This window comes from Syngnathoides biaculeatus, chromosome 3 (assembly GCF_019802595.1).
Source record: "Syngnathoides biaculeatus isolate LvHL_M chromosome 3, ASM1980259v1, whole genome shotgun sequence".
Lineage (NCBI taxonomy): Eukaryota > Metazoa > Chordata > Actinopteri > Syngnathiformes > Syngnathidae > Syngnathoides > Syngnathoides biaculeatus.
The window spans coordinates 14,406,082-14,423,009 of NC_084642.1; the positions used below are offsets into that span (position 1 = coordinate 14,406,082).

The 16,928-nt window shown below is 43.2% G+C and overlaps 1 protein-coding gene across 2 annotated transcripts in view; it reads left to right on the forward strand.

The window, feature by feature from the left end:
* Positions 1-16,928, forward strand: part of tln2a (talin 2a) — a 104,188-nt gene that overhangs the window by 50,844 nt on the left and 36,416 nt on the right. For both annotated transcript variants that reach the window (XM_061814475.1, XM_061814476.1), the window contains exons 8-20: positions 173-300; positions 621-684; positions 759-863; positions 3,991-4,146; positions 6,301-6,402; positions 7,258-7,334; positions 8,937-9,117; positions 9,945-10,058; positions 10,245-10,353; positions 10,453-10,661; positions 12,823-12,921; positions 15,795-15,962; positions 16,042-16,176. In XM_061814475.1, the coding sequence (XP_061670459.1) occupies positions 173-300; positions 621-684; positions 759-863; positions 3,991-4,146; positions 6,301-6,402; positions 7,258-7,334; positions 8,937-9,117; positions 9,945-10,058; positions 10,245-10,353; positions 10,453-10,661; positions 12,823-12,921; positions 15,795-15,962; positions 16,042-16,176 (1,647 nt within the window). The remainder of the gene's footprint in view (positions 1-172; positions 301-620; positions 685-758; positions 864-3,990; positions 4,147-6,300; positions 6,403-7,257; positions 7,335-8,936; positions 9,118-9,944; positions 10,059-10,244; positions 10,354-10,452; positions 10,662-12,822; positions 12,922-15,794; positions 15,963-16,041; positions 16,177-16,928) is intronic.

Here is a 16,928-nt window from a genome sequence, read left to right on the forward strand (position 1 = left end):
AGTGTTATTTGTCAAGATGTGTCCTCTGATTGACTGGCGAACAGTCCAAGGTGTACCCTGTCTCACTCCTAAGCGGCTAAGAAAATAGATGGATGAGAAGCTGATATTTTTTCAACACCCTCGTTCTACTTTCATATTAATTCTCCATTAATGTAACTTTCTTTGCTTGCAGGCTCGAGACGACATCCTCAATGGTTCACACCCGGTGTCTTTCGACAAGGCCGGCGAGTTCGGCGGCATACAGGCCCAGATCCAGTTTGGACCTTACATCGAACATAAACACAAACCTGGATTCTTAGAGTACGTAACCGACCTGCCTTGTCTTCATCTTTCTTAAAATTCCGTGGCAGTCTGCCGATACCTCCAGAAAAAGCCCGTCTTTGAAGGCCCCTTGAAAATGGCTACTTCAAACTAAAATAGCAGATGTCCTCCCTTTGGATTTTGCGGCCATGGGTTCTTGAGACTTTTTTTTGTTTTGTTTTTGTGAGTTTACTTATGATTGACATGCCTGCCAAATTGTATCTTCCTAACTGAAACTGGCTTTTAGGGGTTGTTGTGGTTTACAATGTAAAACACTCACTTCAATTTAGTTTTCTTCTTCCGCTTTGAAATCCTTGTAGCTTGAAAGAGTTTCTTCCCAAAGAGTACATAAAGCAAAGAGGATCTGAGAAAAAAATATTCCAGGTGAGGATGTACGGTTACATATTGATGAGCTTTTTTGTTTTGTTTTCTAAATAAAGCCGCGATATCACTTTCAGGAACACAAAAACTGCGGCGAAATGACCGAAATCGAAGCCAAAGTGAAGTACGTCAAACTGGCGAGGTCTCTGCGGACTTACGGTGTGTCCTTCTTCTTGGTGAAGGTGAGCTCGCAAATTTTTCATTCACGAGATGGAAAAACTTGCCCAAGTTGTACCTTCTTCTCGCTTTTGAGTTAATTGAGAAAAGGAGAGGCGGGGAGGAAGCAATTACCAAGTGGAAGCCTTTCATGTCGCAAGTGTTATCTTTTCATTCGGTTTTTGGAGTTAAAAGGATTTGAAGGAAATGACCTAGTAGGTGTCCGGGGTCCACTTCAACTTTTACTGACTTTCATGTCCTGGAACGAATATTCCTGTTGGCCATTTCCCTCATGCACGCTGTGAAAAGTAGTAAAACTCAAGAAACCACAAGCGCACTCGGGGACTTCTGCCAAGTCCAATGTACACTAAAGGGATTTAGTTTTTGATCCCAGATGTTTTGCCCCGATTATACTTCAAGCAGACAATTCCACTAATGTTCATGTTATAATGCAAGTGGAAAATATGCATCAGCGTGATCATTTTAACATTTTGTGTATTTCAATTACACAATCATAACATTCTTGACAGCACATTTTATGGTATTATATGCCCAAAGATGGCGGCACGGTGGCGCAGCTGGCAAAGCGTTGGCCTCACAGGTTCTGGGTTCAATCCTGGCCCCACCTGTATGGAGTTTGCATGTTCTCCCCGTGCCTGCGTGGGTTTTCTCCGGGCACTCCAGTTTCCTCCCACATCCCAAAAACATGCAAGATTAATTAGAAACCCTAAATTGCCCCTAGTTGAGATTGTGACTGCGACTGTTCGTCTCTGTGTGCCCTGTGATTGGCTGGCAACCAGTTCAGGGTGTACCCCGCCTCCTGCACGTTGACAGCTGGGATAGGCTCTCCCAGTGACCCTTGTGACGATAAGTGGCTAAGAAAATGGATGGATGGATGTCCAAACATTTTGGAAAAAAAACATTAACAAGGGAACCGACCCCGACCATGGTTTAAAGGTTATCTTCAGGTTTTAAAAAAGCCACATTTTTCGACCTTTTAATCTTCCATGTAACGAGATTTACTCATGCAAACAACGCTATCACTGATTTAAGTTTTTTTTTGTCAGCTAGTTGGAGAATGACAGCAAAAATGTAGCTGCAGTGTTTGTGATTGTAGCAGTGGTCAACTGTTGCCTGGTCATGGTGGGATGACCTTCCCCATTTCACAGTCCCTGTCTGTAATTATGTTTCTCAAAGTTCAGTCTTTAGTAATATTTTTTAAAGTGAGTGTATGTAGATAAAAGTACAAATATTTATTTAACATCAAAGACTCAGAAGAACTATGGTGACCCTAAGAGTGACAATATCGGAAATAATGCATTGCGTATTTTATTTTTTTAATTGGATAACATTTGAGTGATTTTACACAATAAGGTTATTAAACTGCATTTACAAAAAATTACAACACTGTGATTGGCAATTAATTCCTCATGCATGCTTATTCATTTGTGATGTATATTTTTTTATTTTTCACCATGCCATCAAACCTTCAGAGTAACCCCCTTGGGGGGAAAAAAAAAACTTGTGCGAATTAAAATTTGTTCAATTTGCTAAATCAAGAACAATAGACAGGAAGTCATTAATAGCTATAATGCTACTATTTTCATCTTTCACCCCACAAAACTCATCTTTCATCCTAGTCTTGGCTTTACCGTGGAATTTTCTCGACCTTTGTCATTTGGAGTCCATTTTGAGCATAATCCGACGGAGCAGAATCCTTTAAAAATAGCCAGGCCTTCAGCCCCGCCAACCTGGTGACCCCCCCCCCCCCCAAGAAGACCCCACTCAACTCACATTCCCCCCATATCTTTTACACAACTGAGCTTTTCTGACCCGACATCACAGACCATCAGATGCTGCTCATCTGATCACCGTCTGTATTGTAAGTTTCTGAAATCATTTTTTGCATTGTCTTCCTTTTCGAATTCTCAATGATTAGTGACGGCAAATATAATTAATTTATCTCTCCAACTTCATACCTCCCCTGTCCAAAATTCCATTTAAGGTTACCCAATCCCCAAATTACAAACCTCTTTTCCCCCTGGTAACCAAACTTATTAAACGCCATCATGCCACGTGATTAAGTATTGCCCCCTCCTTCTCAAATTATTATATTTTGCATAATTTTCACATTTTAGTGTTTAGAATTATCAAACGAATGTAAATATCAGACAAGTATAACCCAAGTACGGGATGGAGGATGACTAGTCAACACATCTGCCTCATAGATAGATCCGAGAACCCTGAGGTCAAATCCGGCCTTGCCTTTGTGGAGTTTGCATCTTCTCCCCTTTTCTCCGGGTACACCGGTTTTCCTCCCACATCCCTAAAACATGCATGGCAGGTTAATTGAAGACTCTAAATGTCAATATGATTGTGAATGGTTGCAAGAATAGCAGTTGAGGGTGTATCCTGCCTCTCATCCAAAAATAGCTGACAGCACGCCCGTGAACCTCGTGAGGATAAGCGGTATGCAAAATGAAAGAATGCACTTGTTCAAGGATAACCTCTTCAACCCTTTCAGATTCAGCATCTCATTTTTGAGATGGGTCCCGTAAACACAATGGACATGTTGATAATGTGAATTTAACCAATCAAGTAGTGATTGTCTTTCAGCGAGCTCAAGGCTGTCACTGGAGGGTTGAATCAATAGTTTAATCAATCACACATATTTGAAACCATCTATTATCTGTTTTGATTACAGGGCTTAACGCTATTTCTCACAGCCTGAGAGATAAATCCAGGCTTTGTCTCATCGCTAGCATCTCAATATAAGCAACATTTCAGTCACGTTTCATCTTTGGAGCCATTTTGAGTGCCAAGTCCATTCTGACAGATGCATGATTTGAGTGTGCGTCAAAGCCAGAAACTGTCTCTTCACCCATGGACACACATGCTCAATCTTATTAAATCCCATACCAGAGCTGTATCAACACCTCTCCGCTTACAAAGATAACACTGCTTTCCCTTGACTGTCTGATATCTTGTTGCCTTGGTAGCTATTTTAGAGAAACAGCTCTCAGTATGACGGAATAGAGTTCTATACCCTTGCAAACTACAGCCGCAAGAATAAACCTACCAGTGTTGTTTAATAAATACTTCTGTCTGTGTCAATCAAAATTGTGTTTGTCGTCATCTTTTTAACGCGCACAGGAGAAGATGAAGAGCAAGAACAAGCTGGTGCCGCGCCTCCTGGGCATCACCAAAGAATCCGTGATGAGGGTGGACGAGAAGACCAAAGACGTGGTGCAAGAGTGGCCGCTCACCACCGTCAAGAGGTGGGCCGCCTCGCCCAAGAGCTTCACTCTGGTAAGATTGATTTTCAAAAAAGAATATTAACAGGTTAGCAATGAAGTACAGGTCACATGGTTTGGCATTGGGCGTTTTACTTCAATTTTGAGTAATAAATACCGTAATTTCCGGCCTATACGATGCAACTTTTTTCACGTGCTTTCAACCCTGGGGTGTATGGGGTGATGGGGCTAATGTGTGCATTTTTTTCTAACGGCGGCAAGGTGGCACTCGAGTGGAAAAGGTAAGAGTGAGACCGGTGGAATATACGTGCCGAGGAAGTGACTTTTACTGGTCTGGCCCTGTTAGCCGTGTCTCAGTGATTTTTACCAGTATGTTTTTTTTTTTTTTTTTAACTGGCCCTTTTAGCACGGCGTTAGCGTTAGCGCAGCCCTAGAGTTAGTGCTAGCGTGGCGCTAGCTTTAATGGTATCGTCAGCATGGCGGCTCTAGTGTTAAGCTATCTGTGTGCCGTCAGTCTTTGTAAATATCTCGTTTTTCAATGTGGGATTCAATGTGGACACTTGCAGCTTTTACACAGGTGCGGCATATGTATGTACTAAATGGTATTTCCTTTACAAAAGTACTGGGTGAGCCTTATAACCAGGTGCGCTCTGTAGGCCGGGAATTACGGTAGTTGTTGGTTCGCAAAAAAAAAAATGTCCGCCATGATTGTAAAGGATAAAATGCACATGTGCAAATAGATTACACTGACCGTTTTTTTCCACCATAAATTGATTTTGTTTTCGGGACTGGTTTGGTCTGTAACATGTCACAAAGCAGGGGAAAAAAACGTTTGTCATTGCTTTCCAAAGTAAAAGCAGCTGTTTTCAAGTCTTAATTTGATTCAAAACAAAAGACAATCTGTCATCTTTCATCAAAGACTGCAGAAATAAGAGTATTCTGACTGCTTGAAGCCTGAAATCTTGATTTCGAGAATTTGAAGTTAAACGGTGGCTCGAAACGATGAACCAATTGTTAGAATCGTTGTTGATCAATTTGATCTATCCGTCCATCCATTATCCAAGCCGCTTATCCTCACAAAGGTCACGGAAGAGCCGGAGCCTATCCCAGCTAGCTTCGGGCGAAAGGCGGACTACACCCTGAACTGGTCGCTAGCAGGGCAGATATCGACATGATCACTGAGCGGGAATCGATCCCACGCTGCCCGCACCAAAGCTGCCCGCGTGTGTACCACTCCACCATCAACAACCAATTTGATCTATTAGCTGTCAATTACATAAGTTGAGTTCATACATTTAGAATTTATTTAAATTTATTTTATTTCCCTTTTTTTGACTTTGTTTCACTCAAAGAAGCAGAAATTGTTCATGTGTAGGATATCCAAAGTATGGCCCTTCCCCTGGTGGCATGGTGGAACAGCTGGAAAGCACTGGCCTCACAGTTCTGAGGACCCAGGTTCAATCCCAGCCCTCCCTGTGTGGTGTCTGCATGTTTTCCCAGTCTCTGCGTGGGTTTTCTCCGGGCACTCCAGTTTCCTCCTGCATCCCAAAAGCATGCAACATTAATTGGATACTCTAAATTACCCCTAGGTGTGATTATGAGTCCAGCTGTGTCCTGCAACTGGCTGGCAACCGGTTTAGGGTGTACCCTGCCTCCTGCCTGTTGACAGCTGAAATAGGCTCCAGTACTCCCCGCGACCCCGGTGAGGATAAGCGGCAAAGAAGACTGATGGATGGATGGATGGATGGATGGATGAATGAATGGGCCTTCCCCTCCAGTGCGCACACATGCACAGTAATTTTTTCGGGGGGGGGGGGGGAATGTTCTCTTTCTTCTCAACCCAAAGCACACTTGACTGTACTTCTCTCTTGATGAATCAGAACTCTGGAAGCTCAGTGAACCCGACTGTTCCCGTCACTTCATAAATTCCCTCGTGCTCTTGTTTGATTGAACACCCCTCCTAAGTCGTCAATATTCCACCTCGTGTGCAGCCACAAGTCCACGCGCAACACGGATTTAATCTTGTGGAACCGACCCCCCTGGCCTTCCCCTTTTTACGCTGTTCATTCGGTTGGCTACTTATTGGGATTAGCCTTTCTCCTTGTGAACTTCTAATTACCTTTGAGTGTCTCCTCTATCTTTTTTGCGTGGTCGGTCAAAGCTTAAAGAGTTAAAATTATTATGTTTAATTTTGTGTGTGCACGTGTAGGACTTTGGGGAGTACCAGGAGAGCTACTACTCTGTGCAGACCACCGAAGGCGAGCAGATCTCTCAGCTCATTGCGGGTTACATCGACATCATCCTGAAAAAGGTGAGGCGTTTATCTCTGCATGGTCAGTAAATATCCTTCAAAGTCAGACAGCATCTATTTGTAGACACATTTTTATTTTGAAGGACATTATGTCTTTTTTTTTGCTAGAAATATCACATGTATTCATCTCCATCCATTTTCTGCACCGGTATCCTTACTTGGGTTGCGGGGCTGCTGGAGCCTATCGTCGCTATCTTCGGGCGAGAGGCAGGGTACACCCTGAACTGGTTGCCAGCCAATCGCAGGGCACATACAAACAAACGACCATTCACACATGTGGGGCAATTTACTGTCTTTGATTAATCTACAATGCATGATTTTGAGATGTGGGAGGAAACTGGAGTACCCAGAGAAAACCCACATGGGCATTTGGAGAACATGCAAACTTCACATAGGCGAGACTGGGATTTGTACCCAAATCCTCAGAACTGAGAGGCTGATGTGCTGACCAGTTGGCCTATGTATTCATCTTGACATGGAAATAATTTCTTACTCTTGAAAAAAAATCTCATTGTAACAGATTGCGAGGGGCGTGACTTGTGCCTTTGGATCACCTGAGAGGTTATTAATTGGATTTTGCTCTTGGCTGTGGAAAGGTCATTCTGAATTTTTTTTTCAACTAATTCAGTGAACAACTTAATGTGCATTTTTTTAAATTTTGAAAATCTATTTTCCACGAACAAATAACAATGCCGTGCATGAATATCTAGTTTATTAGATTAGCCGAGTGAGGAACATTTTCAGTAAGGTATAATCACCCCCATGGTCCGTGTTATACCAAATAAAAACTGTGCTGTATTTAATTTAAAAAAAAAATCACTGGAGGCATATTTTCCTCTTATTCCTCTTGTACAGAAACAAAGCAAAGATCGTTTTGGATTGGAGGGTGACGAGGAAGCAACCATGCTTGAAGAATCTGTATCGCCTAAAAAGTAAGTGCATAAGAAACACCACAATATTTATTTATTTATTCATTTTCTTATTACTAGTACTGTTTGAAAAAATATTACAGTAAAGCCTTGGTTCTCGAACATCCCCGTTTTCGGACAAATCGGTTTTCGAACCAAAATTCCGAGATTTTTTTGCTTCTGTTTTCGAACGAAATTCGGGACTCGAACGCCCCCGACAAAACCCTGATATAACATATTGTGCGCGGTCAGACCGGCTGACCCACGACACGCTTTGTTGTGAATTCCCACGTCGCAGTAAAGGCAAAAAAAAATGCTTTAAAAAGACTAACTTTTTAGGCTTGGAATGCATTATTTCTTTTTCCATTCATTGTAATAGGAAACATCGATTCGGTTTTCGAACAAATCACTTCATGAACGGTTTTCTGGAACGGATTGTGGCCGAGGCATCAATGTATTATTATCCACCCATCCATTTATCCATTTTCTGAACCCCTATCGTCACTCGGGACGGGGGGGGGGTATGCTGGAGCCTATCCCAGCGGACTGAGCGAGAGGGGGTGTACACCCTGAATGCGTTGCCAGCCAATCAGGGTGCACATGTACCTATTCACACCTATGGACAATTTGACGTCTCCAGTCAACCTACTGTGCATGTTTTGAGGATGTGAGAGGAAAACAGAGTATCTGGAGAAAAGCCACACAGGCATGGGGAGAAAATGCTATCGTCACATAGGGAGGCCGGGTTTGAACCCCACAACCTCGGAATTGTTGGGTGTATGTGTTTGATTATAACTATTATTATTATTATTATTATTTATACAATGGTACCGTCGGAAAAAGCGCTTGGACTTACGAAAAATTCATGTTACGAAATGACTTCCTTTATGAATTAATTTTGTAAGGTGTACCACTGTGTGATCATCCACCATACAAATTGGCCTGTGTATTAGTGACAATAACAATAGTAATCATAATGTATTGAATTCATAAAGTCGTTTTTATTTAAAAGAAATGTAACAGAGTTAAAAGCAATACATTTAGAAACTGAAAACAAAACATCTAAAAACTCAATTGCCCGAAGCCTTTTTCAAAGGAAGGTCTTGCATCCTCTTTAAGAAGTGCTTAATGGTTTTGGAGTCCTCAGGTGATGTTTAATAATAACTCGTACAGTATATTAAAGCTAATATACTTTCATGCATACTAATGAGCTGCAGTAAAAAAAAAAATACTTGGAGTGTTCTCAGTTTTCCTGCAGTTTATCAGCTGTGCCATGATGGTGTTGTAATAACAATGTTATTGCATCCTCGTCTTACAAAAACAGCATAACACGCGGGTCTTTTTTTCCAATTTCCTCCTCCTTGCCAAATTCGAGCACAGTTCATGCATCTGTCGTCCAGGACTTCATTTCACCACACTAGTACGTCCTTCTTTGGACTTTATCCCAGGAGATAATCTCTGAGGGAAATTTCCCGGCACTGGAAACGCAAAAGCTTGATCCGAATATTTCCCGATAAGACACAAGGGCTCATTTTGCCTTCCCAGCTTCAGCTTCCTGTCGAGGCGATTTCATCTTTCTTGTTTTGATGTGTGTCGCTAACTAATGCTTCGTGGATGCGCTTTCAGGTCCACCATCCTCCAACAGCAATTTAATCGCGTGGGCCGGGCAGAACACGGCTCGGTGGCGCTGCCCGGAGTGATCCGGTCCGGCTCCATCGGCACCGAGTCGCTCAGCGTGGGCTCCATGCCGTCCCCTCAGCAGCAGATCACAATGGGACAGATGCACCGTGGACACATGGCCCCGCTGGTAAGCGCTTGCTGATTTTAATAAGGTTTCAAGTGGCAATTTGACATGAGGCGAAACTGAGCGCCGTGCTACCGTTCAACTCTTTCTGTGTACTGAGGCTTATAACCAGGTGTGCTAACGCTAGCGCCGCATCACCGCATAAACTGCAGGGTGGAAAGCGTGTGGAAAAAGGTTGCGGCTTGTTGGCCAGCAATTACGGTAATCAGTGAACATGTAGATTAGAGATTAGAGAGTAGGGAATTACAAATAGGTGGTGTGGGGGCGCACTAAATCTGTAATTGCTGTTTAAGATTAAATAAAATGAAAACCGAGGCAAACTGGGCAGATTTAATAAATCAGAATATAAGTCAGAATCCTTATGATAAATTTTCTGGGTTTGCTTTCTTGGCATACGCGTAACTCGTGTGTGTGTGTTTGTGTTTCCCATTGTTTCATTTCTATCCTGCGTGGAACAACTGAGGCCACTGCTCCTCGCTAACAACCTTGTAAGCATCTCAACCGTGTGCCAATTCAGTTCTTTGGGAAAGAAATGATTGGGCTTTGTGATTTCTCCCGAGCAACAAGCCATGCAGACTTGAAGTGTTGTGCTGACCAAGCTTTAGCAAATAGATCAGTTGTCAGGTTTTACACTCAATTACACATACTTTGTGTTGTCTTCAGTTTCGTACGTTGCACTTAGAAAAGCAATTTTAAAACGTCATTTTCTGCTCCACGCCCTTCCTACGCTACGTGCTTGGTTCCAACATCATCCATCCAAGCTAACTGGTGACGCCACCACAGACGAGAATAATTTTTTTTCCCGATGGTGTTTTTTTTTTTTTTTCCAGAGTTCAGCCCAGCAAGCGCTAATGGGAACCATCGACACCAGCATGCAGGCTGTGCAGAAGGCCCAGATTGATCTGGGGGAGGTTGATGATCTGCCGCCACTTGGACAAGACATGGTATGTGCATATGTAAAAGAATATGACTACAGCCTTAGCAAAGTGACATGTTCGCAATATGGACAAAAGTAGTGGGAGATTTATGTACACGTAAGGGAGGTGACATTGGTGTTATGAATTCTAAATATATTTGTTGTACACAGCAACACGTAGGATTTATGTGCTTTATTTGCATGGGTTGCGCAGGCCTCCAAGGTGTGGGTACAGAACAAGATGGACGAATCCAAACACGAAATTCACTCTCAGGTTGACGCCATCACCGCAGGAACCGCTTCAGTCGTCAATCTCACCGCTGGTCAGTAGCCGCCACGTTATTTATTTATTTATTGTCTCTGGATCGTGTCCTTCCTAACAATGTCATCATTTAAATATTTAATCGATTCTCCCCTCCCAGGCGACCCGACTGACACGGACTACACGGCGGTGGGCTGCGCCATCACCACCATCTCTTCCAATCTGACAGAGATGTCAAAGGGCGTCAAGCTGTTGGCGGCTCTCATGGAGGATGAGGTGGGTGGCGGTAACGACCTGATGAAGGCCGCCAGGACGCTGGCGGGAGCCGTGTCCGACCTGCTCAAAGCCGTGGAGCCGGCCTCCGGGGAGGTGAGCAGTCATCTTTTTTTTTTTTTTAATTAGCCAGTTTATTTACTCCATGTTAAACCAGACATCACATTTGAGCTGGCATTAGTTTCTTTATTAGGCCAACTGTGCGTCCGTCTGTGTGCGGCTTTATTTAAAAACGGGCAGGTTGATTATCACAACCTGTTATATGTGATTATCAACCTGTTTGTGAATTGTGCCAGAAACATTGTACAGTACTGTTTATTTACCCCGGGTTTGAAGCAGGTCACTATGAGGCAAAAATGCCTGTACGACTTACGAGATACTTGGAGGGAAGTACAGTACCACTGTATCCTCTATATCAGAGGTGCCCAGACTTTTTTTTTTTTTTTTTTACCCCAAGATCTACTTCTCAAGCATTAAGCCTCTCGCGATCGGGGGGGGGGGGGAAATGGGGTATTTATTTATTTTTTTAAAGAATGACCACAAAGATCTACGCATTACAAAAATGCAAAACACATTTATTTTAAAGTACATTGAGGATTCTTCATCTGTAAATGTATGTCTGCCTTGCATCACCGCATAAGTATAAATATTACACAACATAATTAACTTTAAACATTTTTTTAACTATCTGAGTTCACGTTGATGATCACTAAACACTATAGGAATGAAAATGCTTACCTGGGCTGTGTCACTCACGTCAGTGGATTCTTCCAACTGCAGTGAGAAACACTCACAATCTCCAATGTCCTTCCACACATCAGCCATGCCTTCACAGCGCCTTTACAGCTGTAGAGACTTTATTGAAGATAATATTCCTGCCTTATTTTTAAAAGATCATCTTGGAAGGACTTTCTGTTATTGACGATGATGTGACGAACCCGGAAATGATGCTTCGGCCGGTGGCAGCTTTCGCTGTTGAACTTTATTGTGTGAAAAGTGACGCCTGTGCGGCCAGTTTGGACTTAAGTTCATTCCCTTTTCTCATTCTCAGCTTTTCGGCAGAATGTCGCTGTCGTATTTTCCTTAAACAGTTCAAAAATGCCGTTCCACATTTCGCGCCACTGGCAGATGAGGCAAATGCACTTCGAAATTGACATCGTTAAAAAGGTGTCCCCCTCCCATTCCATATGAAAGTGATACGTTTTTGTCTTCTTTACTACAGCATCCATACTCATGTTTGTTAAGATTTCTTAAGCGAGAGCTTAAAATAGGGGGGAACTCACTGACAGCGTGCTTTCCTGTACAGTTGTTTGCACATGCGCGGTGAGCTAAAGTTAAAAAAAAAAAAAAATACGACAATCTTTTTTTTTTTTTTTTCTCGGCACGCCGTCGTGATGGACCAAAACTGATCGCGATCCCGATCGACGCATTGAGCACCCCTGCTCTATATACTTGTTTATAGTTGTTCTCCACACATTTAGTTTTCTCGTTCTAAAATGAAAGAGAACATTAGAATTGAAGTTGATTCTTAAAATTATTATTATTAAAAACCTGTCAATTTGAAAATCCTTCACACTTTTTAGTCTACAACTGTAGCAGTATAACCCACATTTATTTTATACCTGCTCTACTTTTGTAGAGGTTGAAACCTAAATTAGCAGCTTAATTGAATGGATTTTAAAATAAGACAAGGCGGCAAGAAATGTTCTTTATTGATAGCGCGGGGCTTTCAATGTAATGACTTTTATTTGTTGTGTCCAGATTAACTACACACCTACGGCTAGGAATGAAATGTGCAATCTCTGAGTAATACAATTGTGGCTCGCCACTTTATTAAATGTGGATGTATGTTGTGCTGACTGCATAAAGAGCTGTGACTGATGAGGCGCTACCTTGAAGGCATTTTCAGTCTAATAATGGAAGAATGCCTCGCGTGCTAATGAATAATGGAGTTGACTTTATGGACTTGTGCTGCAGAACTGTAACGATCCGCCTGACATTTAAGAGTTGCTTGTTTCTCCTGGAGTGGAAGAAACATTTGTCAGCTAATAATAACGCGTATACAGAAACAATGCACAGCCCCTGTGAGTCCCTTTACGTTCTTGTGTGTTCTGGACGGTACCTGATAATGATGGAAAATTAAAGATGCTTTTTTCGTGTTGGAATCCTTTGAAATGCGGCATCGAGGGGAATATATAGTGCGTTACACAGATTTTTAATGATGTGTGTGCCTGTGTATGTACGTACGTATCTTCAGCCCAGACAGACGGTGCTGACAGCAGCAGGCAGTATCGGCCAAGCCAGTGGAGACCTCCTCCGCCAGATTGGAGAGAACGAAACAGACGAAAGGTTCCAGGTAACCTCCTTCATTTAAGATGTGCCATATACATTATACTAACCCCACTTATTAAAATCATATCTAAAATCTGCAACATTTCAGTGCACATGAAAAAGGAGGAAGTCTCGGTCCCGCAATAAATCAAATCGCAAGAAAACGGAAAACCCAGTGAATAACAGTAGGAGTTAATCTGAAACGTCACACTGAATAATAAACACACGGGCACACAGAAAACATTTTTCTCACTCACACCAGAAAGGACCGACAGTTATTTTCGTTCTTGATATTATGGTATTGTTTTTCCTTTGTTTTTGCTTTTGTTATGTTTATTAATGTTTTGTGCCACTCCCACATTGTAGCAAGGGTCCTCCTGTGGGTGGGTTTAACATAGGAGGGGAAAAAATGAGAAACACTGTTTTAATGCAGTGTTATTGTCACTTGTGAAATGACTTCTAATAAAGCAAGTTATTGCTTTAGCAGCATGTTGGCTTTGATGGTGGTGAAAGATGCCGATTCCAACTGGCAGGCCCAAACTTATTGTGCGAGTCTGCTTTGAATGTTTGGCAGAATCCCCCGTCAGAAGGAGTTTCACCTACCACCTCTGGCAGAACTCCACCCATGTACCAGGGGAGAGGGAGGGGGACATTGAGTCAGAATGGACCATATTGCGCACCGCCATTGCTGTGGAGGCCATAAGGTGGTTGGTGCCTGTTGTGGCGGCTACTCCCGACCCCATGTGTGGACATTAGCCGTCACGGATCCCGTCAAGCTGAAGATGTCCTATCAAGCCTGAGGCAGCTGATGGGCTGGCCAAGTAGAATGCAGCTTTGGTGGTGGCTGAGGCAAGGAGGAGGAGCAAGGAGTTCGGTGAGGCCATGTGGAATGACTTCTGGATAGCTTCAAGGAAATTCTGGTTCAGTACTTTGAAGACCTCCTCAATTCCACCACCAGGCCTTCCCAGGAGGAACCAGATTCCGGGATCTCTGAGGGGGGGGCTGTCCTATCTTTGCGGTTAAGATCACCGAGGTGTTTAAAAAGCAAGGAGGTGGCTGAGATTCACTCAGAGTTCGTAGAGGCTCTGGATTTTGTGGGCATATCTTGGTTGACATGCCTCTGCAACATGACAGTGCCTCTGGATTGACAGACTGAGATGGTGACCACTCTTTTAGAAGGGGAACCGGAAGGTGTGTTCCAACTACACACTCCTCAGCCTCCACAGTAAGGTCTATTCAGGGGTGCTGGAGATGAGGATTCTTTGGGAAGTTGAATCTTAGATTCAGGAGGAGCTGTGTGGTTTTCCTCCTGGCTGTTGAACAGTTCTAGACCCTGGGCAGGGTCCTCGAGGGTGGATGAGAGTTTGCCCAACCAGTCCTTGTTTTTTGTGGACTTGGCGAAGGTATTCAACTGTGCCCTTCAGGGACTCCTTTGGATGGTGCTTTGTGAATATGAGGCGCCAGATCTCTTGATACTGTCTGATTGATTGCGGTACTACCGTGTCAGAGTTTGGTCTGCATTCCCAGCATTAAGTCATATTTTAGAGAGGGTTGAATTGAGCCAAAGCTGTCCTGTATCACTGATTCTGTTTATCACTTTTATGGAGATATAGGCACACCCGAGGCTGAGAGAGTTTTCTTTTAGGTGAGCTCAGTATTACAACTCTGCTATTTGCAGACGATGTGGTTCTGTTGGTTTTATCAAGGCGGGATCTACAACGCTCACTGGAGCAGTTCACAGCCGACTGTGAAGCAGTTGGAATGAAAATAAGCATCTCCAAATTTGAGACCATGGTCCTCACTTAAAATAAGCGTGGCATGGCCTCTCCTGGTCGGGGATGAGATCCTGCCCCAAGTGGAGGAGTTCAAGTATCTTGGGGTTGTGTTTACAAGTGAGGGAATGGGAAATTGATGTGCTAAACAAGGAGCTGAGATGAAGTAAATTTCTCAATCTATTTTCCTGACCTCACCTGGGGTCGTGAACTGTGGGTTGTAACCGAAAGGATAAGATCCTGAATACAAGCTGAAATTACTTTTCTCTGCGGGGGTGTCTGGGCTTTCCCTTAGAGATGCAGGGAGAAGCTTGGTCATTCGGGAGGGCCTCAGAAAAGAGCCGCTGCATCTCCGTTGAGAGGAGCCACCTGAGGTGGCTGCTGGCATCTGATTTGGATGCCTCCTGGACACCTCCCCGTGAGATGTTCCAGGTATGTCCCAACAGTTGGAGACGGTAGGGACTACCCAGGATACACTTGGACAGGCTATGTCCCCAGGGTGAACTGGGAACGCTTTAGGATCCCTTCAAAAGAGTTGGAGGATAAAGCTGGGGAGAGGGAAATCTGGGCTTCCCTACTTAGGCTTCTGCCACCGTGACCCAACTTCGGAGAAACAGAAGTCAACAGATGAATGAATGGTTAGACAATAGACAGGAGGGCTTTTTTGTTTAAGTGCCACTTTTGTGGACATTGGATCAATGGAAACTACAAAAAGCATAACATTGAAACAAACTCGGGGTAGCCGAAAAAGAAAAGGGAGACCTCCTCGGGACCCAGTCAAACAGAGAAACAATAGTCTGCTATAAGCATTATGTACACATTTCATACTACTTTGTATTTTGTATAATATGCGCAATACTGTTTATCCAAACACAATTGCGATGGTGAAAAGCCACAATATAGAGACAATACCGTATAGACAATTTTTTAATATATTGTATTTTTTTAAAGCTTATTTTTAAGGGACTCTTTAGCACTTGGTCTCACTCGATTTTTCTATAGAATCACTTTGAGAAAGGAAAAGATGACTCTCACTTGCAGTTATTCAAATGAGAGGCAAAGCGTGCTTTTTCGACTGTGTTTTCAATGAAAGCGATTGGTTCTCTCGGATTTGCTTCCTGTTCAGGATGTCCTGATGAACTTGGCCAAGGCAGTGGCCAACGCTGCCGCCATGTTGGTTCTGAAAGCAAAGAACGTGGCCCAGGTCGCAGAGGACACGATCCTTCAGAACCGGGTCATTGCGGCCGCCACACAGTGTGCTCTGTCCACCTCGCAGCTGGTGGCATGTGCCAAGGTACTCCATTAACCGTCAGAAACTTTTCTCTTTGTTCATCGCTTTCATGATCATGACATCTCCATCCATGTACTTGCAGGTGGTGAGTCCCACTATTAGCTCCCCCGTTTGTCAGGAGCAGCTCATCGAAGCTGGGAAACTGGTAGACCGCTCGGTGGAGAGCTGCGTCCAGGCCTGCCTCTCGGCCACGGAGGACGGAGAGCTCCTCAAACAGGTCAGTTGTATTTGAATCTCACATTGAAAAAAAATTGAATGCACGGTAATCCCTCATTTATCATGATGGGGTTTTGGTTCTGGTCCACCACTGCAATTGGTAGAATCTGCATAGTAGCGGCCACTATTTTTTTATTTCTACATATTTCAAAGCTGAATAAGCTTCCCTAGACTATTCATAATCAAACTCTTAAACATACAGTAATACACAGTAGTATTGTGCACTATGTGTATTTTATTCCTTATAAAGAGTTTTCATTTATATCTATATATGTAGTTTTTTTATTTTTTTTTTACAGTAGTAAATTTTTAAAATTGTGTTTATTGTATCCCAAAAAATATGGGCTATGAAAAACAAACCACAAAGCCCTGAATCCACAAAAGGTGAACCACGGTATAATGAGGGAACACTGTTGTATGATGACACGCTGTGGTGACTCCTGATGGGACAAGCCGAAAGAAAAAGAAGAAGACTGTTATATGGTTAAAAGATGCGGGCGCACACACACACACACACGCATGCACACACACGCACAGAAGCACGCTTTGTTCTGTTTATTTGGGGTCTGACTTTTTGTTCTTTTTGGATGGAGCTTTGAAGCCTTTTACCACCTCTTGGAATGTTTACTGTAGAGGTTTATTGCCATTTACTCATTGGTTTGTTGCAGGTCACTTGGTAGTAGTATTTTTCAAACATTGATTGGTTAATCAGTTATGTCGATCAGGATGGGTCTCATGAGAAGCTCCTCATGT